The 25,409-nt window shown below is 40.3% G+C and overlaps 1 protein-coding gene across 2 annotated transcripts in view; it reads left to right on the top strand.

Annotated features, from left to right (window-relative positions):
* The window catches only part of PTPRR (protein tyrosine phosphatase receptor type R), a 136,395-nt gene that overhangs the window by 73,536 nt on the left and 37,450 nt on the right, over positions 1–25,409 (top strand). For both annotated transcript variants that reach the window (XM_038155661.1, XM_038155663.1), the window contains 2 exons: positions 3,992–4,102; positions 8,482–8,744. In XM_038155661.1, coding sequence (XP_038011589.1) covers positions 3,992–4,102; positions 8,482–8,744 — 374 coding nt within the window. The remainder of the gene's footprint in view (positions 1–3,991; positions 4,103–8,481; positions 8,745–25,409) is intronic.

Here is a 25,409-nt window from a genome sequence, read left to right as displayed (position 1 = left end):
ACACAGAGCACCTAACAGAAACCAGCAGGCTGCCGGTGTGGATGTGGAATGTGGATGTGGAATCACAGCACTTCATCACACACGTACCTAAGGTAGAGCTTTTGGGGTGACTTTGTCATGGGAGACATGGTTGAGTGGTTATTACCCAGCGTCCTGTGAGCCTGAGAGGTCACACACATTCCTACATGTTTTCACTGGGGGTGGAAGTGATTCCTTGGCAGCCTTTCCTAATATGCCTTAGCTAGCATCGTTAAAATAGCAGGAAAAACAAAGCTATTCAGTATGAACTTCCATGAACCCTTTTTGATCTTGAGTTCTACCCCCAGCTCCCTGTAAGCTTTCCTCTGAGCTCAGAACTACAGCATGCTATGCTCTCATTAGTGTTCCAGCCCAAGGGACTGATTGGGGTTTACTGACCCAATTTGCAAACTCATGTGTTTTCCACTGAAAATTTACTTTTTCTGGCAGGTCCTGATACTGCAGCAGAATCTTTCAGTCACAGATTTTACACTGGCTATTTCAGGTCAATGTCTCTCTTGCTATTATCAAAACCTGGCTGCTCATTTTACTTGCTTGTATAAATATTCCACTATTTTCCCATAGTAAGACCATAAAAGCTAGAGTGGGTTTCTAGTGTCTTAAAAAAAAAAAAAAAAAAAAGTTTATAAAAATTGTTTAGAAAAAACACATTTGTTCCAGTTCAGCACATACCCTTGTGTGCAGGCACTCTTCAGTTCTTCAGTTAGGTTAGTGATTGAATGGCATTGGAAGAATACATTTGATTCTTCCACACATTGAATTATGCTGAATTCAAACAGTTTAAATTAACCTGGCTCATTCTGCCTGAAAAACTTGCCTTATTGGAGACTCGTTAGGGAATGGAAATACTAGGAAATTATGCCTTCCTCCCTGTTTGCTCTAGGATCTGGTGCTCCCTAAGCTACTGAAATTCCCTTGCCACTCCATCTGCTCTGATATTTCCCCACTTTTATTAGCTGCAGATCTTTGCAAATTAGTCTGAGTATATCCTTAAGCCTATTCCTCCAAAACTATCTGAAGGACAAGAATCATCTCATTTCTGTCTTGCATTTGGCCATCCTATTAGCTTTTTTCCTGGGCGTCAGCAATTTGTGGCAGTTGCTACCCCTCTTATCAGTTTTCCCAGACAAAGGAACAAAGTTCTGAATGATCTGCATTGACGTTTCAAAAAGCAATTCCTTATCATGGGTGTGAGATTACTCAGTTACTGGAGGTCACAGCTTTTTCTGTCATTAGGAAGCAGCTTAAGCAATGATTTTGCTCTCCACCAATTAGATCTGGGAGAGAGATTTCCTTGAGCAGGTGAAGGTACTACTAAAGTGTTTCAAAATGGTATGTCAAGTAAGTTTAAGTTGTGGTATAGTTTTTACCCTTTTTACAGCATTTGTTAATATTCTCTGAACATTATTGTTAGAAAGGCAAGTCAGGCAAAGACATGTCCTGAACACTCATAGCACTACAGACATCATAGAGATTAATTCTCTTAAAGTCTTCTCTTCTTTTATTCTCTTCAGTCTGTTATATGTATGAAATCTATTATAAAATATTTTAAAAGTTTTGTAACATCATTGAATTAAAGTTTATATAAGTCTCTCATCCACTGTGACTAAAATCCCATTAGCTCTTTGTTTACTTTTTAGTGTATTTGGCCTTTCAGTAAAGAGGTATTAAACCATCCTATTTACTCACTTACAAAAGGTCAGCACAGCCGATTTTCCTTTAGCTCCTTCTTTTTATCTAAATTTCCTCCTGAGAGATATGAAACACCGGAAAGCCATCAGGTAACCCACTCAGGGTCAAACATTGAGTTTATAGCTAATAGGCCACAGCTGCAGCTGCTGCTGTCACCATGGGATTCCCATGGAACTCAACAGGAGCAGTCTTGGATGTGGAGCAGCTGCAGGTTTGGGCTCTGAGCCAGTGTTGGGACCCAAGTCCTGTGCCATGAGCACAGCAGAATGGCCTTGCTATGCTGAGGTAGCAGATTGCACAGAGAGCTGTATCCCACTACAGTAGCAGCAGTGTTTAAATATGTCTCGGAACAATTTTTGCAGAAATATTTGGTAAGATTTCCAGCTTCTCTTTGAAAGCCCTGACTTTTAAGTTGCTCATTAAACATCAAACTGACGCTTTGTAAGCCTTTTTAAACTGTCAATACCTGCAACATTTTAAAGCTGAGACCATGATGCATGATTACACACACACACAAATATACTGATTTTACAAGATTGGTTTCTGTAGTTGTGCTGAAGGATTTCCATTCTGGTTCCCAGGACTATTACTTCCTAAAAACCTCTTCTTTATTACGCTTTCAGTTCTAAAGCTGTCAACTCCCAGTTAAGCATTTCTTCAAGCAAGCAAGTCTCTGTAAATTAGCCATGCTACCAAATTCCTCTCAAAATGTTTGCATTTTGTGGATGTTGTATCTGTGAATTGTCTTGCATTGTCCTCTTTTCAAAACAAGCAGTGCCTAATCCTGTGCTTAAAGGAGGACGATGAAAACTATATTGGGACCCAGCACCCAGCATTCTTTGTCAGCTTGTTCTCTTCCTCAGGCCATGATCTCCCACTCCTCAGGAAGCTTTCCCACATGAATTCATCATCATCCTGACTTTCTGTGTTTGGGAGGCTGAAGAGGCTTGGTTTTGGGAGGCTTTGCCTTTTTGGAAGACAAAGTTGTCTTGATACACTAGCTGTGCAAAAGAGCAGGCTAATGGGTGGCTAGGCAAAAGTTAGAGCGTCCCTGCAGTTATACAGGCCCATTGAGCAGCCACTCACCTTTGTATGGAGGAACTTTTTCCTCTGTGATAAACCCTGTGATAAGCACAACGTCCCCAGAGAGGGAAAAAAGGCCACATTGGGATGGGAAGACAGCTCAGTATTTAAACTGGAGGTTTATTTAAGGTCATTAGAGAATTTCAGTGAGAGGAAAACACAAAGACCTTGACCCTTTACAATGGCAACCAGAATTTTGGAAAGTTGGTTTTACTCAGTCTGAGAGCTCTACTGAAAAGACACAATTAAGAAAATAAAAGCAAGTAGCTGAAAATTGGAAGGGCAACGTCTACTGACCTGTGGTCCCAGGAACATCAGACAACATACTTTATTCTAAATAATATATTGCAGTTAGTACATGTACTTTGTTTCTACTACAAAATCTATATTTGAAAACGTAGTGAAATTCTGGTAATTTAATAGTTCAACCAAGTCCCAGTGCTGCAATAAAGACAAAAATAAATGCATTTACAATCATTATTATTTCATAATTCCCAAGAGTTCCCCAGGAGTTCTGGAAATTTTAGTGTGCACAGCTGTTACAGAAACGTTCTATCAGCAGGAAGCCAAAGATAATGAGATTAAGCATAATCAGAATTACAGATAAACAGATAATGAGATTATTTTCAGCAAAATCAATATTTTTTACATATTTGTGTGTGTAATCTAGAGGTGACAGTGGGAGGGCTTCCCAACCCATGAAGGCAAACAGGCAAGTCACCTGCTCTTTGCTCTGTGTCAGGTGTAAACACTGGGAAGGCTGGCGTGTGCATGCTGGGGCTGGAGATAAGCCCTGGGAAGAAGGAGGCAGGGCGAGCGCTTCTCAAAGGCCGTGTGGGAGCACAGCCTTTTGGCCTGCCAGCCAGTTGGCTTCCAAGAACGACGCTGGGTCTTGTTTGCTTTACCTCCAGGCAGCCTGTGAGGGCTGGTGAGAATGCTCCAGGCAGCCACGCAGGGCCGTAGGTCCCCGTGCAGCGCTGGGAGCACGGATGGCCCTGCTCCGTGGGCTGGGCATGGGCAGGGGGTGCCAATAGCACATGTCATGCCGTGTGCTGTGGAATTTCAATGCTGACGAAGCTGAGGAGAGTGATTAATGCCCAATGAGAGCTATTTAATCTGCACATGCCACTCCATAACTTTTTTTCTCTTTCTGTTTCTGTTTCATTACTTAAAAAAGAAAAATGTTTTGCAAGGCCAGCATGAAGCAGACAAAATCTGGAGCAAAGAAGGATTTTATGCAGTTGTCATATTTCTCAGCATCTTTGTCATTCTAGTGACTTGTTTAATGGTAAGTTTTCCCTTTTACCTTTATTTTGTTTTTTATTTCATGTTTTTCTTAGTCTGAAGGATAGGGTCACACATTCTTTACATGATGGGTGTTTTCTCAAGGCTAATAGAAACTCAACTCCAAGGTAAGAATTGGTCAGTCTCATAATGTTGGGAAACCAAAGTTTGAAGAATCACATGTTGTTCTGATTTTTTAAGTTTTTCTAAGTTTTCTGATGTTTACATTTTTGTAATGAACTTTCTCACACACTTTCTGTAAATAACTTATTGTTTTGCATTCTTTTATGGAGGAAGAGAAATTTGATGGACTGTTGGTTTGTCCAGTGTCATTGGAGAGGTGACACTTTCACCCTCCAATCCACAGTCACTTTTAGAAATCTATAAATGTTGGAGTCAGAAAATAAACTTCCCTTTTTTTCACCTTGAGAACAGCAGTGCGTGCGCATCGTGTTGTTTCATGTCCTATAGTGACAATCACATTTCTTGATGTATTTTGAGTTGAATGAAGAATGTAACTAGAAGGAAGCTGAAGAAATAAATAACAGGTTCTTAAATCTACAGGGTAACTGTGTAGGGACATGAGTGATGACTTCTCAACCTTCTTAGTTCCCAGGATCCCTGAAGTCCTCTTACGTGCCTTTATTTCAGTTTTATTCAATAGTAAAAGCAACACCATATTGATAGAATGTTGTCAGTGCACAGTTGTTAAAATGTGTGTTGGTATTTATGTATCAAATACACAAATATTAAAGTGAAATAACTAGTAAGTACATGAAGGAATAATCATTTTTGAGCAACTTTGCTATTCACATTGTATGAGCTCAGTGGCCAGGTTTCTGAGTATCAGGCACAATTCTAATATGTTGAATATGAGATTGATCACACAGTGCATTGGTCACACAGAAGATGAAGAACACTATACCACTAGTGACTTTAGTAGGGTAATTTTTGCATTTTTGTCCAATGTTGTATCTTATATGTTCTCCTTCTTTAAATTGTGTGATACTTCTGCAGTACACACATATAAGTGTTAACTGAATTCTCCGACAGTTGTCAGCATTTATGAACACACAGTATCTTGAGGTCTTTTTGAGATATTTTGCTCTCAAACACACATTTAATTTTCTTTAGCCACTTACAACCTTAAGATGGAAAGCATGTTTAATCTGAAGTTATTAAAAATGTTCAGAGTTATACAAATGTTCACAAAAATTTATAACAAAATGTTATTTAATCTTTTAAGGTCTCCCTAAGATTTGAAAAGCACTTGTTTTATCACAGGAAATTGTTGTTTTATTTAATTTTTACTTTCTTGTTGTCTCCATCTCTCCATGCCATTTCACTCAAAAAGAGGAGGATAACTCTAGAAATCTCTTCTTCTCTACTCTCTGTTTTGGAGGAGAGATATTTTGGTCATTACTGACTATTTAACTGGAGGAGTATAGAAAATGCTGGCTGTCCTTGTCCTGGTACCACACAATATTTTCATTAATGATCTGGAATGCATCAACAATGCTGGAAATTGGAAGCATTCTGTATGACAGTATCAGAACTTGAAATATTCTTAGGGTGCCAGAAAAAAGATGGCTGCTTGGCAGGGACAAGAGTTCTAATCCTGTGCATCAATACAATGTAGGAAATATGTGGCAAACAACAGTTGTGTAAGAAAGGTACCAGCAGCATCACAGAGGTATCACAGAAGTAGATAAGGAGATAAGCAACATCAATGTTGCAAAAATACACTTCCTACCCTGAGATACATAAATGAGGGTATGATCTCTAAGATCTGAATTCAGCTCTGCCGTGGTAATTCGGTTGTCATATCTTACTCATTTTCTGTTGTCTCTCTCTACCACATTTGTGAAAAATTTCAGGCAATTATAGGAGGAAGGAGATGCAAGAGTGATCAGAGACACAGAGGACATGAAATAATTTGGTTTATTTATGACAGGGAAAAGGAGCAAGCAGAAACATGATAGTTCTCAAACATGGAAAGATTTCAAAGGCTGTTGTAAGGAAGAAGATAATACTTTCTCCATTAGGGACTGGAAAAGAAGAAAAAATTTCACAGGGTGATTTGGCAGACTCATTAGAAAGATCTTTGCTATTTCATGTGTCACTAGACCCTGGATTGCATTGCTTGGGGAAGCTTGGGAGTTTTCACCCATTAAGATTTTAGACAAACATCTGTCAGAAATAATTTGGGTGTAGCTGATCTGAAGTTAGGGCAGAGGTCAATACTAGTAGACTCCTTGAATTCCTTCCAGTTGGAATTGCTATTATGCTGTGGTCTTTTCTGCAAGCATTCCCCTTTCTGTTCCTCCCAGGTCCAACCTGTATCTTTACATGTGCTACTGTTTAGACTGTGACACTGTCTCAGATTTTGCCAGGATCTGATAATATGTGGGTATGAGCAATCTGTAAAGCTAACAAACAGATCATCTTGGTTTTTATCCCATTTAATGTGTGTCAGAGTGGCAGATAGGGTTGGTCACTATATTTTTGGCCATTTCTTGTTTTTCTACTTTACCTTCATTAAAACTGTTAAAGCCCTGTAACACCTTCTGAGGAAAAATGTTAGTGCTTAGATCAAAAGTTGTTGGTTAGATTTTTTTTCAGTTTCTTCTAGGGTCAAGCTATCTTTTTTCCTAGGGTCTTAATAATAGATTATTAAATAGTATATTAAATAATACCTGTTCACATTTTAGAAGTCAAAACCATAATTCCTTGGGTCCCCAAGGAGTGAAACTATGTCAAAACATTAGCGACAAGAAGGTGTCATTGTCATGGCCATGAATCTCTGAGCTGTTTATCTGCTGGTTATCAGAAACAAATTAACTGAAATTAACTGAAAGTACTCATTGGAGAAAAAGACAGTAAAAATATTTCAAGTCCCTCTTTTATTTTTACTGGTACCAGGGCTCTTGCTTCACAGGTACACCTGAGAGGGCTTCTTTTTCTGCAAAATAATGGGAAAGAGATCTTATCCTAGTAATTCTAAACTCTTCAGAATGAGCAGATGGTTTACCTAGCTAAGTCTTGTTTAACATCTGTATTGCTAATGACATTAGGTCAGTTGCCAGCTAAACCTGTTGCTAATCCTTGCTAATCCTTGAACAAACAAACCCATCAGATACATCTAGTCATCAGTGGGAAGCTAGGGAGTGATAGATCTTTATGTGGTGCTAGCAGGGGCAATAGCTGTCAAAGAACTTCTGACTTGCAGAGAAAAAAATGTTCTGGTCTAGGTTTTCTCTTACTCAAGGATCCGAATCAAATGCTTTAAAGGAACAGATAAAGCAAAGTGGAAAGTACGAGGGTATCTGCAGATACCTTCAAAAAACTGTGTAAGTGCCTTCCATCCCCACACGCAATATTTACAATTCTCATAAATTTCATAGCTGGTAAGGCATGTTTTGGAAATGGAACAGCTATGGCTCAGAAATTGTTTTTTGCATTGCCCTCCAAAGAAATAAGATGTGTTAAACAGGTGTAACATGGGTACCTCTGGAGTGACATTACGGAGCACAAGCTACCTGCCTGCCCTCACCAAGCCAGGGTTCAGCAACATCAGTGTAGAGTTTAATGGAAGAAGATCAGTACAACTTCTGCTTTTGTTGCACATACCAGATGTTCACATTCATAAGCAATATGTGGACAGATATCACAGTGTGTTCAGAAATCAATTTCTTGGTGATTGTAAAGCACACTTTTCTGAACAGATGGTTAAATAACTTCATAGGCCACTCATCACTTCAGCTATATTTCAGAATAGTTAATGTTTCTCTCAGGATATTGGAGCCTATCCCTACCTGGAGGAGTATTTCAGAGTAATAGCAGCCTACTATTACCAAAGTGACCTAGTAAAGTTACTCTGTTCTACCATCAGCTCCATGCCAGATGAGTAAGGGCTTTTAAGAACATCTGCTCTAAAACAAATTGAGGCTGCTATAATTAGACTTGTATCTGGCTATGTCATAAACATCTATTTTATTTTTTTTTCATTGTCTCTCTTGTGTTAAAAATGCTTAAAATTTCTTCTACAGCTACTCTATTTATCAGTATTTCCATCTTCACAATGTCTTCTGTAACTAATTTCCATTCTGTGTTATTTGCTCTTTTAATAATACTACTGCAGGTATTACAAATCAGTACTGACTCACAGTGAGAACTGTTAAAATCCCCTCTGCCCAGGTGTACTCTCTACAGTTTATGTAATGGAAATATTTATCTTGTTGTGGGAAAGGTCATGTAACACAACTTGTGACTTACCTTCTAAGAGTGAAAGCCACGTATGGCAATCTTCTCCCACATTAGTGATACCTTGCTTGCCTTGTTTACCAGGCAATTGAGATTGAGCTGTCCTCTTTATTTCTGTAGGTTCTGTACAGGTTAAAGGAGAAGATCCAGTTGTCATTAAGGCAGGAGAAGGAAAAGAAGCAGGAGATCCACCTCTCACCCCTTCCCCTGCAGACATCTCAGACTGAGTATAAGACCAACAACAGCATGGTCCAGCCTCAACAGGCTCCAAAGGTTATCAATGTTGTAGTGGACCCTCAAGGCCAGTGTGTTCCTGAGCTTAAACCTCCCCTGTGTGCCAGTCCATCTCCTTTCAGAATGAAACCTGTGGGACTCCAGGAAAGGTAGGATGGTGCCTGGTGTGTTCAGGATTTATTCTGCTTTTTTATACTTATGCTTCATGATTTCTCTTCTGTCAATGAATGGGAGACTTTGCCATATGGACATCTGAGGAGTGGGATTTTGGTGTGTTAACATCTATCTCACAGGTATTCTCTCCTATCCTTTTCTTTACATATGACCAAAAATTCAGATAATATGAAAATGTTCAGGTTTAGGCTGAGATTAACTGCATTAGTGGCATTCTTTTTGCTGATTATATTTTTCCCATACTCCAAAGAAATAATTTTTTCATTTTTCATTGATTTTTGCCTTGTTTTGATCCTGGAGATCATGGAAGAGAGTTCAGGGGCTGGTTATGTATTGTCAGCAAAGGACATTCTCATTCTCAGGGAATCCCTAGCACCTGGAAAACTTAGAAGAAATATTTACACCAACTGAGTGCATTTAGCAATCTCATACAGTGTTTCCATTATCATCTTTAGGTACATCTTTTTCTTAAATACAGCTTTCCGTGATGGTCAGGATACAGTGCAGAGTCAACAGGCTTTACAAAAGGAAGAAGTGATGAGTAATGAAACCAACTCTTGTGTGCAGTTCCTCAGAAATACTTGGGCATCAAACCCTGCCACTCATTTTACCTTTCAAAAAGTGGGCCAGTGCTCTTTTTATAAAACTAGTTATTCTTCCCACAGGAGAATGCACACTGACATCTGTCTCTCCTCTGTTAGAAACCTGTATAATTTCTTGTCTGATGGCTGCAGGCTGCTTTCATAAAGCATCAGTGCTCTGAATAGCTCACATAGCATGCAGCTGTGCAACTGAACTCTCTTGCCCCGGCAGAGACGATAAATGAAAGAACAGGCGCCATGCAGAGACCAAGCAGAGCCTCATCTGTGAGGGTTTCAGCTGAGCTGTAACCCTGATTCAGCTTCAGCCATGGGGATTTCAGTGGCAGAGATTTTATCAATGGATTTATGACAGACAGAGCTCAGGGATGGGGATCGATTCTTCTGTGAGTAAAAGAGGCTTAAAGGCAAAGCTGTCATAAAATATGTAGTGATATCACTGCAGAAAAAAAAAGGAATGGAGGAAGCAAATAAATACATTTTGCTAGTTTCTCTCATTCCACAAGACCCTAAAAATAAACGCACAAGCATGAGAATCACAGAGCTAATTTATAATACTTAGTATCTAACATAGCATATGCAATAATTGAGAGGGATTGAGAGAAAGGAATTTGTAGAGGAATTTTGTACTTAAGGACAAGAAACTTTTTGTACATAAAGAGAAGAAACTTTTCCATTTCTCAAACAAAGAAAGTAAAAACAATTGATTTAGGATATTAATTTCCACTACAGATAGTGGAATAATAAGGGATAATCTTCCTAAACCTAATTGCATCCTTTGGAATGACAAAGTTCTGAGTCAGATATGACAAAATGGACAGCTGAGATACAAAGAGAAAACTAAACCTGACATTTGACCAAATAAACCAGACATTTAGGTTATTACTAAGGAAAAAGAAGTTGAAGGAATTGAGCACTTCAGTTTCTAATGTAAAAGAACATTAATAGACTGTTGTGAAAAAGCTAAATCCATTGTGATAACATCCCATTGTGCAGTTCTTTTTTGCCATGTTTAACACAGACTCTATCAGCCCAAGTCCACTCCTAAGAAATGGTGGTTTATTTCAAGCTCAGTGTAAAAAGGTCTGGGGATATGAGGGAGAGAACTTTAGGGAACAGTTTATCTTCTGTTCCTCTCACATAAGCAGCTATTATTATTTCTATTTCTTATTTATTTACTATAAGCTTTACTATGAACAAATTTGTATGCGTTCTAACACTCAGCAGTGTTGGAAGCAAAAAGTAATAATGCACTGACACATTCTGTCTCAGATTTTATCTAGTGACTAGGTAAGTGGTCAGCTGAAAACTCTCCACCTTTCTGCCCCAAAAAACCCTTGCACTAGGCATCCTTGGGCCATCCTCATTACGTGTGGGAGAAGTGGACCTTACAGCATGGATCTGCCCATGGCAAGGAGCAGCAAACCATGCTCAAAACAGTCTACTGGCAGCCCTTCTTCTGTTAGTATGGAGTGAATCAAGCCTGGAGCGAACCCTGTCCTGCTCATGGCACAACTTTGGGGTGCCCTTTCAATAATTTTTGCTATGCTGATTTTGGTTTCTGCCAGGGGAAGAAGCTCTTGGCAGGCTAAAGTGGATATGGGGGCTCCTTGACAAACTTAGCATGGAGATTCCTTTGGTCACATGGTTTGACAGTGGTTCCTGAGCAGCATTTTCTAACCATCCAGACTACTCCCTGGTTTAATTCCTTAAGAGCGATCCATAGTCATGAAATGTCTCATATGATCCAGACCAAACTGTTCCTGGTTCATTGATTTCTCTTTGAGCAGATAGTGAGCTGTGCATAGCCATCTAGGTGGGAAGTTTGTGACAATCTCTCTGAAGGATGGGACAGAAAAGTTGTATAATGCGACCTGATCTAGGTGAAGATGTCCCTGCTCAGTGCAGGGGGTTTTGATTAGATGACCTTAAAAGATCCCTTCTAGACCAAACTATTCCATGATTCTGTGCCTGCCTCTCAAGTTCTCTTTGCTTTGTACACTAGGTGCTGCTTTGAGGAACATACCGTTGACAGGACAAGGGGTGATGATTTTAAACTAAAGGAGGGTAAATTTAGATTAGATATAAGGAAGATTTTTTTTTTTTTTGCAATGGGAATGAAACACTGGCACAGTGTGCCCAGGGAGGTAGCTGATGCCCCGTCCCGGGAAACATTCATGGTCAGATTGGACAGGGCTCTGAGCAACGTGATCTAATTGAAGCTGTCTCTTCCCATGGCAGGGGAATGGGACTATGTGACCTTTAAAGGTCCCTTCCATCCCAAACTATTCTATGATTCTATGATCTAAATGCAAAAAATATAGTGGAACTGATTTTTCACAAAGCATCACATCAGCCTCTGGCTCTCTGAACTTGTCCATTTTTATTTGGAATAGCATTGGCCAGTACAGAGGCCAAAAAAATTGTTAATGGACTACCGTGCATGGATAAAAATATTTCTGGGAGTTTGTCCAGCTTCTTAAAGCATGTTTTGCTTCTGAATACTAGAGCTAAGTCCATGAACATATTTTTCTGTGTATCTGGAAATGCTCTTACTCAGCTATTTCTATAAGACACAGCTTCCCGGCAGATTATTTGCACTATCAAATGTGTGGGATGCCGCAGTTTTTATGCCACCTACGCACACCCGGCGGGGCCCGGTGCCTGGCTGGATGCGGCTGTGCGAGAGCGCGGGGACAGTGACACCTAGAGCCGGCAGGCAGAACGGTTATCCCCCAGCTGCAGCTCTTGCAGCAGGAGAGGGGCTCACGCTGTCAGGATTAACCGGCTCAGTGGCCGCAGGAAGCGACTCTGCTCCCGTGCTCCGCTCTCATGAGACTCCATCTGGAGTACTGCATCCAGCCCCAGTGCCCCCAACATGAGATCTGCTCTCATGAGACTCCAGCTGGAGAACTGCATCCAGCCCCAGTGCCCCCTACATGAGATCTGCTCTCATGAGACTCCAGCTGGAGAACTGCATCCAGCCCCAGTGTCCCCTACATGAGACCCGCTCTCATGAGACTCCAGCTGGAGAACTGCATCCAGCCCCAGTGTCCCCTACATGAGACCCGCTCTCATGAGACTCCAGCTGGAGCACTGCATCCAGCCCCAGTGCCCCCAACACAAGAAGGATGTTGACCTGTTAGAACAAGGAAGGCCATGAAATGATCAGATGGCTGCAGCACCTCTCCTCTAAGGACAGGTTGAGGGAGGTGGGGTTGTTCAGGCTGGAGAAGAGAAGGCTCCGGGAGACCTTATTGCAGCCTTTTGATACTTGAAGAGGGCCTATAAAAAAGATGGGGGTAAACTTTCTCTTAGGGCTTGTTGCAATAGGATAAGGGGTAATGGCTTCAAACTGAAGGAGGCTAGGTTTAGATTAGATACAAGGAAGTAGTTTTTGAACATGTGAGGTCAGGTTGAACAGCGCTCTAAACAACCTATTCTAATTGAAGCTTTCCTTTTCCATGGAGAGTGAGTGGGACTAGATGACTTTTAAGGGTCTTTTCCAACTCAAACTATTCTCTGATTCTGTGATTTTCCTAGATGCTTCTCATGGGTGTGTGCTCACATGCAGCATGTAGTTTGGAAAGGGGTGGAACAGTGGTGGCCAAGAGTAGAGGGTGGACTCAAGGTGTGGAGGTGACAGGGCTGTCAGAACAGAGGCACTGACCCCTTTCTATTACAATTACTGCGGCAGGCCAGTGAAGGGCTATTTCTTCATAGCCTCTGTGCATCCTCTGGATCATTCAGTGCAGAATGCTTTGAAGTTGTTCTCTTTTCGTGTGCTCACAACTGCTGCTCCTTTGCAGCAAAGACCTTCTCCCCTGGCAACCCACATTGTTCTGTTGCTGACCAAAGGAGCAGGAGAGCTGCTGTTCTCCTGTGGGTGTCTTTGGTGATGAGCTGTCACAATAGCACGGTGCCAACGCCTGACTTTTGGATGCAAATAATTGTTTTCTCTTCCGTGAGCACATCTATGAATACTGCATCAGTGTTTACTTTTCTACTTAGGCTTTTATAGGTTTATATGAATATTATATGCTCTTTCTTCAGCAGAATAACATTTCCTTTTATTCTGTTTCTTGGCCCAAAATTCATGTTGATATGAATGGTCCCAGCCAAAAGCAGAATCTGGTGAAGTGGAATGTGGTATTTTAGATTTCATTCTGACATATCAGGCATTAATAATTCATAGTACAAGCAGTGAGTTGTTAAATCACAATCATGGTAGATATAAATATAAATGTTACCACACCAGCACAGTATTACAACAGGGTTTACATTTTCTGTGGCCACTGCAGCTATGACTTTTAGTTCCAGTGTTATTTGTGACTAACGGCATTTCAACTAACTAGTGGACAATATGATGTTTTGTTCAAATTAGTTACTGTGCAAAGATACATGGAAGAAGAGAAAATGTGGAAAATGTCTCCTCTACTGTGTGTTGTAAACAAACAGTGCTTTGGAAAAATTTCACAAGCATTTGTATTCCATTGCAGCCACAAAATCCTAAAACTGGCTATTATATTTTAGTAATCAGACGGAAAAATCACAGCTCTGTGTTTTCTTAGTCTTTTACATATTCATCAGAAACTTATTCTGTCTAAAAGGAAGAGCTCCTCATGATCACTATCAGGATGCCAGGGGTTTGCAGGACTCTTATTCAGAACAGATAGTATTTTACATGTGCCTTGTGCTGATTTTTTTTTTCTGCAAATATAGACAAGAGAGTGACGATGACGATAGAAAACAGTTTGGCAAATAAAGCAAAAACACAGCAGATAAGTGACATAATAAACCATTTTTAAATGTGAAATATAATAATTATGCAATGGTATGGAGGAACAGCTGTGACACAGGAAAACAGAAGATACTCTGTGAAAGAGAAGAGCCAGCAAGAGCAAAACTTGGAGGGGACAGGGCTGCTCACAGGCATTATTCAGCAGAATGTGCAACCAATTCTGCAGCCTCTATGGAAAATAAGTAGGCATCAGCATAGAGAACAGTATGAAGATGATCACCTGAAACAATCAATTATTGCTCCCTACAAACATAACTGATGAGTGAAATTTGGCTTGAACTCTGACTGTGAGAACTCTGTGTGATGTTACTTTTCCCCGCAAAGCAGAGCAATACTATAAAAATCTCATGCCACAGTTGATAGCCTCTCCCCAGTGAAATGTCTCTTATCGTCGTGAAGATCCCTGTAAACTGGCAGCAGAATTCTTCCACCAGTTCTAAGAATTGTTCAGTAGACATGCAGCGAGTATAGCTCCCTGTAAGTATAATGAAACAAAAGTTAATATAACATGCATTATAATGCTAAGTGCTCATCTCTGTCCACTTCCTTGTAACATGAGAAAAAGAGATATTCTAGTGGGAAAGAAAGGCAATAAATTTCTTTATAATATGAAAAAAAAGATTCAGATAGCCTATAGGAGTCTATGGAACTCAGTGCCAAAAGGTAAATTTTTGAACAGGAATGTATTAGCAAAAGTTGCATGCACAAATAATGAGGGCAATTATTATTCTCTTTCTGTCTTCAGCATCCTTCCTCAGAAACATCTTGTATTTTACACCTTTTCAAAGAAAATCTTGTATAATTTAGGCTTCAGGTTTGGAGCTGGAAAAAAAATTGCTCTTAATATTGAAAAGTATTCTCTTTTATTAGTCATTCTGCATAAACACACAAATTATTAAACTATAGCTTCAGCTTCTTAGGCAATTTCTGTACACTGTAAATTGTCATCTGGATGACAAATACCATGGATGACAAATACCACAAAAACTAACTGTAATACCTGTTTTCCTTATTTCATAAAGGCAGCATTCATTAAAATGAATCATTATCTTAACAATACAGTATACTGAATAAAACCTCATAAGAAACATTGGAGCCAGGGTAAAGTACCTGATGTGCTCTTTTCTTCATTAACATAACCTCAGCTGCACTTCAGGATGTCACTGTTCAACCACATCTCTGCTCTCATAGATGAGAAAAATTTCCAACAATTCTCTCTCTGTCTCTGTTCTGATTTTTAGATCACAGAGCACAGTTGCTGCAAATGCAGTTATGGTGTTGCTGATCCATTATCATTTTACAAAACCATCCATTGTGATTAATAATTTCAAGTAATGCTCAGAGGGTAGCACCTTGCACTTGGGCTACTGTAAACATGCCAGATTTTGTAGTTTATTGCACAAACATGGGAACTTAATATATTTACAGGAAGGAGCCTTGGATTTCCTGGCTAAAATAAAGTAGCTTTGCATAGATTTAGAGGATAACTTTTCCCTATTGTGTGGCGCTGAATATGCTTTCTGCATTCCTAATTTAAATCGTAGGGATTGTTTTAGGAAAATGTCAGTGTAATTGTTTGAAGCAAAGCTATGTGCCAACATGAAAGTACAAGCTGTGGAATAGTTTTATGGTGATATCCTATCAGATGGAATTTGCAAAGCACCAGGCACCAGTAAACTGAGTTTGAGGTGGGAGGCAGGAATTTCCGTGCTCTCATCTGTCTCTTCTGCCGACTCCTTTAGGCACTTTGGGTATGGCACATAAATCTCCAGGCATGTTCCTAACCACTGGATTGAGGATGGCTGGATGTTGTGTCCATCTGAAGTGTTGTAGCAAAGACAAGAACCTTAACCTGAGGTGCAGTAAAAGTCCTACTTGCTGCTATTTGTTCACATCATTTACAACCCCCTCATGCACACACTTTCTGAAAGACCTAAAAATACATTTCTCTCATTTGGCACCTGTATTCCATTCTGGTCTGTAAGATTATAGAATCACAAAATGGCTTGGGTTGGAAGGGACCTTGAAAGAGATGTAGTTCCAGCCCCACTGCCAAGAGCAGGGTAACCTTCCACTTGGTCAAGTTGCTCAAAACCCCATCCAGCCTGACCGTGAACACCTCTAGGAGTGGGGCATCCACTTACAAATTGAATATACCCAGATACTCTTATAGCACTAAGGCTGTGTAGCAGAGATTGGTGTGTGTCCATACTGCTAAGCTCTCTTTGCCTCCAGAGAAGCAGTGCCTGGATGCAGACTTCCTCCTGGGAATGGTTTGTGCATGTGCTCATTCCCAAACTGTAAATTGCTTTGGAGTGCTCTTGTTGTCAAAGACTAAAAACAAACCAGGGCTGCAATGATTGATATGTGGCACTGTCATTCAGTGCCTGGGATTGTTTTCCTGGCATTGTGATTTTTTTTCCAAGATGTAGCTTGCACATGAAGTGTGCAATGGGTGTGCAAGGGGACCAACACTGATTGAAGCAGTTGCTTATTGCCTTTTAGCTAATTGTCTTCTCAGTGCACGGTCTTCCTGAAGCCCTGCATTGTGGCTTCCCTCCTTCTCAGGCCATCTCAACTAGCGGAAAGCCACACTGATTTCTGTCACCGGCAGTCTGGGTGAAGAGTAAAGGCAAGGACCTTGGGCTGCCTGGGCTACTGAGGTGGGAGAAACTACTCTGAGTAACAGGGAGCGTGAGATGGGATTCAGCTTCCAGGGTCTCCTGCTCAGTGCCCGAGAGGTCTGTGTTGGTCTGTCTGTGGATTATTCACCAGAGAGAGAATAATGCTGTGCCTCCAGCCTGCATTTGTGGAACATTTCTGTGAGTGCACAGTAACTCTAAAAACTTTCTGCAAGTGCCAGATCTTTGAGTTGCATGAACGTCTGTTCTGTCCAACCCATTACAGACGTCTTTGCTTATCTGCAGTGTAGGAAGAGGGCAGGAATGTGAATTGTCCCCTTTCTCTGAAGAGGAAGTGAACTCAGTCACCAGCCTAACAAAGACCCTCTAAAACCCGGATTTTAACTATTTGACTCCTGGATGGTTGAGAAGCTGTTTTGGTTGTGTTTAGAACTCTTTGAAGCAAAACTCTGTGGGAGTTGTAATCTAAATAAATAAATGCAAATAACTCTGTACCATTGCCCAAACTTACACCCACAGTCCATTTCCCTGTGTCTGTGGCACATCTTAAAATTACTTCAGATTAGTGTGGGTGGATGGTAGGTTTCCATTCCTATTTCCATCTCTGTTTTCAATTGTCCCACATCCCTTTTTTCTTCCCTTGTGAAAAATAAGCTTTCCAAGGCATATGACTCTCAGTTTTGGTAGTGGTTAATTTAGGCAGATTAGCCTACCCTTGTTTAGAGAAATTCTTCTGATGCAGCTTCATGGCCCTCTGCTCTCATGTACAGGGGAATGCTCCATTTAGCATATGCAGTCTATGCTTACCCTTGGTTTTGCCTTTACTGTCCTCTGGGGTTTAGTCAGGAATTTTACAATAATTTTATTGTATTCCCAGGTCTCTCATCTGGCGTTTATTCTTGTTACTCCAGTTGCTACTGGTTTTAGCTTGTACACAGGAAACCACAGTGCCAATCAGTGTCGTTCCCAAGGTGACAGGAAACCCTATTTGGTCGGATGTTGATTGTGCTTGTCTTTACGGCTCCACCCATCACATTTTCTTCCTTTTTGGCTTAAGTTAAGACAAATTAATCAGTGGCTGCCATCTGGTAGACAGTTTTGGTGGGTTTGCAGGGATTTGTCCAGCGAATCTTTTGAAAAGTCACACAAGGGAAAATATCCATGTTAATATTTAGGTGCTTCTTGAGCCTGGAATTTACAGGGACTGCTGTTATCCTGAGTACATGAGTAATTTGAGTTGTGTGAGGGATCCCCTTGTCTTTTTCAGCAGCAGTTTTGGGTCTTTAGGTGCTGATTGGAAATCAGAGAGTTAAACTCTGATGCAGCTTTCCAGTGACTGATTTCCTCAGCTCCTCTCTGCCTCTAATTTGTTTCTGTGCTTGACCATCCAGGCATGGTTTCTGTGACTGCTTCACCAGCTGTCCTAATGTGCAAGCAGAGTGGGACATCTGGGAAAGTGAGGAGATGCACATTAGCTGGACTTGAATGCTCTGAGCACCTCGTCTCAGCCCTTAGCAGGATGTGTCCATCTGTGACATTTGCAACCTAATATATCACCTTTTCACAATGGTAGCTTGGAAGTGCTGTGCTAAGGGACAAAGGCACCAGCTCCTTTACGAGATTGGTTTGTAAGCGGGAAGTATCTCCTGAGCCTTTGACTAGAACCCACAAGTACTGGTTTCAGCCAAACATAGAAGGAAGCATCCATATCAGATGTACAGAGTTCTGATATTTAGAAGGAAGGTTAATTTTTCACATTTGGAGTTTGTATAGAAAAGTTTCCTTGAGTGTCCCCATTAATGTCTGAAAAAGACTAATGCTTTAAGTTAAAACAAAAATATTCACCTTTCCTCTTGTTTTGGAATGCATTTATCTCTGTTCATGATATTTCTTTTACAGGGCAGCCTAAAGCTGAATGAAGTTCAATTCCACTTAATTTATAATGCTAGGAACAGACAGAGAAAACAGTTAAAGAAAGAAAAAAAAAAATCAAAGTGCCTTCAAAACTGCAATGTAAGATATCTGAGTATTTATTTGAATTGCAAGAATCCATGTGCTGGGCAGTGCTTACATCCAGCTTATCTTGTAGCCATCAGTTAACAGTCCAGGCCATGAATCTCTTCTTTGAGTGCAATCATAATTAATTTTACTTCTATGCAGTGCTAGGAGAACTTTTCATAATTATGACTTGACTAATTATATTACTTCTTTTTTGAAAAATCCAGTTCTGGATATTCAGCAGAGATCTCATGCATAGTCAGAGCTAGTATGCACAGAAAGCTTAACACTGTTAGCTAGCAGAAATGTCTCCTGTGTGCACGTACACCTTTGCTCAAGGCAAAGGTGTACGTGCATGTAAATCTATGGGCCAGGGTATTTCTCAGCTCTTGCTGGAAATTCTCTTTAGCATTCTCTCAGTACCTGAGAGCCTTGGTCACAGATCAGGATCCCTCTGTGCAAGACTCCATGTGTACACAAAAATGCAATGTTCCTCTATCCAAGAGACATTCTAGACATCAGACAAAGTAGAAAATGCATACAAGCAATCAGACGTGCCTCAGGAAACAAAGAAGCAGTAGCATCATGGCAGAGATGAGGATGCCCGAAGTATACCATGAGAATGGCTCAGACAAAGAAATACTGCCCAGAGGCAGAGCTTGATTCCATGCAACACTGACATTTCAGCCAGGCTCTTGCTTGAGTTGTCTGCTTTGATACCATCACATTCAAGCTGATGCACCTTTGAGTGCATCAGCTTTGAACCTTAGCTGAGTTTCCAAGACATTTCAGGAACTCTTTTTGTGATTTTCCTACTAAGACAAGTGGGACATTAATTGGTTAAGTGATGCAATAAGGTATTGCAAATCACTGCCTATCTTCATGAAATACCTTGTCTTTGAACTCTCCATTCATTTCTCTAACCAGGAGTGTCTATAAGAAGCTACAAAAGTGATATTTCTTTCTGGGACTTTTCCTTATGTTCTCTGTCAAAGAATATACTTCGATGCTTAACAAACAGAGAGTATTGTTATTAATTTATGGTATCTATAATTATCCTTGTTATGTTAATATTGTGATTTGATAACAGGAGCAAAACAGAACACAGCAACTTCAAATGACTGCTCAAATATGCGATAGGCATCAGAAAGGGAAGTAGTGTATATAATTCCCACACAGAAAAATGTCGTTAAGTACAATGTTTCTCTGGGGAATTCAGTCCCAGTGCTTCAGGATGACCAATGGCAGCTCCCTGGAAAACTGCTGCCAGCAAGAGATGGGGCTGGTGCTGGGCAGGAGGCAGCTGGGTTTCCCCCTCTGCCGGGGCTGACTCTTCTGCTTCCCACCATCCCCTGACAGCGGCATCTCCTGTTTTTGAGATGTCTCAAATCCTTCCTGAGTCATAAAAAATTCCCCTGGGAGACTGCTGCATAGTCCAGAGGTTTTTAGTTCCTTTCACTGGATTTGATAGTGGATCTAAAAGCACAGTCTTACAAGAAGAGAAGGAAAACAATCAGAATGGCAGAAAAGTACACAGCAGTTAAAAAATGCAATTTGCTTGGGCTTGTTTCTCTCCAGGCTCTGTTTAGCTTGTTTGGTCTCAGTGGATTTATAGACGTATCTGGTAAGAGAGTTTGGCCCACAGAACACAATACTGAATGGGTTTGCAAAAGAAGGCAGCATTGTGAAAAGCAGAAAGCTGGTATTGTAATTAATCCTCAAGTTAATCCTGTAGCTACAGAGAGTACATTTGCAATTTACTGATAAGATTATAATGAAATAATTTTTTTCTCCTTCATCACAAGGATTTTCACAAAGGTAGATGGTTTAAATAACCCTCTAGTCCCTATGTATAGTGCTCACTATTGCCTTGCTCCCAGCTACAGAGCTCATCATCCAGGGTCAGTGCAGAGGTCACAAGGTGGGCTAAGAGTACTGTCTGAAGGAAAAACTACAGAAGGGAAACACCAGGCACAAAGATGGGAAAACACCCTTTGGTTCAGAACATTTTAAAGTACAGATTGGCAGAAGGTGGAGAACATACTGAAAATAAGCAGCAATATTAATTAAGTAATCAGTAATTCCTCTTGCTTTGTTCTTGCGTTCTTTCCCTAAACCTCCTCTTTCTGTTGAAAAAAGGATACTGGTCAACCTTTAGCTTTACAGAGGACACCAAATTTATGTTCATATTTCTACATTACTTCAATGTATGTTAGCCTGACCTATATTACATCATCAGCCATATGAAGCCCTGTGTGTTGGAAGCATTTGTGCTGAGATAGATAGAGTGGAGGTCAGGTTGGGAGTGATTTCAGTTTGTCTTTCAGATATGACTTCTCTCTCTTTATTTCATAATGCAATGTGCATTTAGAGGAACACTACTTTTGTCAGGATCCTCACTTTTCCCTCCTTTATTCAAATTCATAGAAGTAAATTTAAATCAAGCTGTTTAAGTTTCTAAATGCCATGAATCCTGTGCTAATAGAGGACTGTGAATCTGAAGCAATTGTTATTATGTCACTTCAAAATTTTTATAGTCTGTTTGGACTCATTGATGGTGTGTATGAGAAAGAGTAGATCAGAAAGCCTTTGCTCTGGCCTTCATCTCTGGGCACAGGTACAGATGCGTTTCTGTGTTCCAGAGTCCTGCCTGTGCAGCCCCCTATAGGAATGTCTCTGATGAAGGCAGGCAGTCCAAGGCCGTGGACTTTAAGGGATCTGCTAAGCTTTGTAAGAAAAAGCTCCAAATCACTTACCTGTCAGTTCCTCATCAGCTTTTCAGCCCTAAATGGGACTGCACAGCTTGGCAATATCTCTTTTAAAGGTCTACCTAACCTCTAAAGTGCCAGATAAAGTACACCTTGGCATGTACACATTTTCAGCTCTCTTAAAAGCATTTAAACATTGCCCTGTTTCAAATTGCAAGCCTAGGCGGATTTCCTAAACTTTATTTTCAAAGGGAATGGAGACACCTTTCACTTTAATATACCTGTTTGAGCAGGCCTTCCCATAGAAGGCAAGGCTGGAAAGCCAGACTATGACAGTGGATCAAGAAAAAAAAATGCTGGAAAGAGAAAGGTTTATATGTAAAGCTCAGGTGTCAGGTCTGGAGACTTTAGAAGCAGCTAAAGAAAGGGCAGATCTAAGAGCACATATATGGGTCCTGTCTCTAAGAGCTTAAATCCCATCAATTCATTGTACAGCTTAGGCTCATTAGTCAGCCTGGAAATGGATCTGTGTTCCAAAGTGGATGTGCTCCAAGGGTCTGGGCTCTGTACAGGCAGCCTCAGGCGCTCTGCCCGCTGTGTGACCGAGCGGAGCTGTTCTGCCGGCTCCCTTTGGAAACGTCCGTAGGTGGCGCAGCTCTGCTGAGCAGCGTTGTGGCTCTGGAGGTTTTGCAGTCCTCAGAAACTGCTGCTCTTCAGTAATTTCTTCAAAGTGCACTAACAATTCATTTGTCTGCTTAGAAATCTTCCGTGTGACACTTGCAGTAGTTTAAAGATAATGAGGACCAAGTCAAATAAACAAGGAATGTGCTTTTTTATTATCTTAAGGTTGACAGAGTGTAGTAAACGCCTCTTTTCCCAGATGTTCCTTCCTGTCTTTCCCAAATGGCAAACTCACCAGGAAAGAAGTCATTGTACTGATTAGCCTTCAAGTCACAATAAAAAATAATTTTCTCCTACTGATACTGTCTGAAGATACTGCCCATTTACATTAAGAATATTCCCTCCCATGTCTTTTTCCAGGTCAGCTGGTTTTGGTTAAAGTCTCAAAAGAGTATTGAAGGACATCAATGTGCAAATAGATTATATATTTGCTTGTTTGGATGTAAGGGTTGTAGATTATATTCCTTAAATGAGCAGCAGTTGCAGGATGGAAGTAGAATTTGTGCTTAAGAGTTTAATTATTATGGAATACATGAAGATAAATTGACTTACCTAAGGCTCCTCCTACGAAAAAAAAAGTAACCAAGTTTGGTTTTTTTTAATCTAAAATATGAAAAGTCTAAGATCTATTTTTCATTTATTTAATTATAGACCAACTGAATAGCAGAAAATGTCGGTTAAGTAATTTTCTAAAAAACACTTCCTTGAAGCTATTGCTGTAGTGTTGCACCTTTCCATCCTCACTGATTAGATCAGTTTTGCTAGATAGGCTGTTCTCTGTATAATGCAGACAAGAGCCCTCTGGGCATCATGTAGTGCTCAGGATGAAGTGAGCCTTGCATGTTCTGGGAAAAGTAATCTGGCTTTGCATCTAGATAAGAGATCTAAATTGGCAATGGTGGTACATAGCTAAAGCTTCTCCAGGGTCTCACAGAGGTACTTATGAATTGGAAGCATAGAGGGGAAACTTATACAAATATGACAAAAATATTTTACAAATTGCTTTTTTTCTTAATGTTTAAGCAAAATATACAGCAGACAAAATATGTGGGGTTTTTTTAACAGTCCTTGCTGGCTTACCCTAAATAAATGCATTATCTGAGCTCCTTAAGTTGTGCATTTATTTAATATCTGCAGCCCTAGCAGTCAATTATTATTACTCCCCATTCTCTTTTCCTCTTTCCTATTCTTTTAACTCCTTTTGCCTATATTCATTGTAGCTTGGTTTAAATTAGCACGCGCATTAATCAGAGAGAGAACAGGTCACCCAGTAAGTTTGTGCAATGAGGCCTCTCATATGAAATAGAGTAATGCTGCAATGCAAGCAGATAAGAATAGTAATAAACAAGACTGCATTCAATTAAAGCTCTACCATGTAAAGAAAATTAACCACTAATTGATAAACATTTGTTCAGCTCTTGGAATAAACAGCTCAAATAAGCACAATTAGCATCTTCATTTACTTTTGCTTCTGAACATTTAACTCAATTTCCACTCATGCTGCAGACACATATATGTGGCTGTGAAGCAGAAACAGAGCTTTATGTTGCCACTTAAATTTTATTGAAGATGTAAGTTTGCATGACAAAATGCAATTTGACTGTAGAAATAATCTGCAGGAAAAGATGGGAGGCTGTTTAAGCTTTGCATTTTTGAACAGTCAGTTCCCGTGGCTGAGCAGCATTGCCTTATCGAGGGCAGAACAGGAGTGAATTGGCAGAACATTAGAAAGCCTGATTAAAAGAGGGAAAGTTGAAACTACACTCATGTCAGCTGTTTTCCTCTACAGGATATTGAGCCATTCCTGTCCTAACCAGATACTGATTGCTTAAAACTTAATCCAGAAGTACTTGTCAAAACCGTTTCCTCAGCTCATTTTGACCTGCTGAGCTGTGAGTAGATCCTGAGAACTGTTTGTAATTTTGTGCTAGATGTATTAGTCTCCCCTCGCTCATGGCTGTGGAAACAAGATCAGACCCTGTGGAGAGAACATGAAATGCCTCCAGGTCTCAAAAAAAACCAATATAAACTTCATAGCTGAGGCTCCAGATCTGTTTCTGTGGACTCAGAGAGAGATGGAATATGCTTCCAGGAGCTTTCTTATAGCTGGGAGGCTACAGAGTATTGGAAGTCTTGCCTCACAGCAGCTACATATCCCTCTTCTTCTTCCAGCAGGTATACAGCTTACTGTCATCATTTCCAGACCCCTTCCTCAGAATCAGAAAATGTCAGTTTTAAGAGTGACAAATAGAGAAAAATAAAAATACAACACTGGAATACTGTGAGGAGAGCTATGTGACAGAGCAGACATGAATAGAAATAGCAGACATTCTTCTCAAGAATATGCATACTTCATATTATTGCCTTTCTTAGAGTCTTGAGCTTAAATATATTCCATCTCTGGCTTTCAGGTGATAGGTATTAACTTCAGTGTTATATCCAATTATCCTCTGTAAATTAGGTCCTTGGTTTGGTGAGATGGGGGTGCTCACACCAATGGCTACAGGATTTGTCTCAGGTACTGATATCTGCAAGGCAGAGTAGAAATAATAGAAATATCAGTGATATTAACCATTTAATTGTTAAGCATGTTTGTGGGAAATTGGGCCAATACCTGTCTGTCCAGGATCTCCTCTCTGGAGAGGAAAAATCAGAGCCAGAGGAATGTTTATCTGTGAGAGGAATAAGGCTTTGGAAATGAGGCCAGGAACCCATACAAAAAAGTGAGGTTTACTATTCCTGTGCATAGTAATAAGTCAATAGGTAATTTCTGGTGGTTTAAGTAGCACTGGTATGTCAGGGGATAGCAGGAGAGTGAGGAAGGTCAAGTTTCAAACTACTGCACATCCAAGTGCTAAAGCTGGAACTAAGGTCCTGAACTTGTTATTTTTATGTGTAATAAAGTAGCTTTAAAATAACCAGACGTGAGCTGAGCAGAATAGATCCTTCAAGGTATCAGATTATATAAATTTAGACTAATTGGTCACAATGCAAAGTAAATTCTTGTTTGGCCTTGTTAGTTGATTGATCTCAACTTATGATTTTTGAGTATTTCAGTCTGGGGTGTGATACAGGTTTGGTTTGTTGAAAATGTCGATAACCTCGGGTCAGAGTGGTTCCTAAAAGCCACAGCTCTTGTTCAAGTAAAAGCCGAAACTGTTAGCAGGTGAAGCAGAGAGCATTTGGGAAGCTGAGTTTTCATCATGGCTCT

Source organism: Motacilla alba, chromosome 1A (genome assembly GCF_015832195.1).
Source record: "Motacilla alba alba isolate MOTALB_02 chromosome 1A, Motacilla_alba_V1.0_pri, whole genome shotgun sequence".
Classification (NCBI taxonomy): Eukaryota; Metazoa; Chordata; class Aves; order Passeriformes; family Motacillidae; genus Motacilla; species Motacilla alba.
The sequence above is the reverse complement of the archived record's forward strand: the minus strand, read 5'-3'. Positions and strand labels throughout refer to the sequence as shown.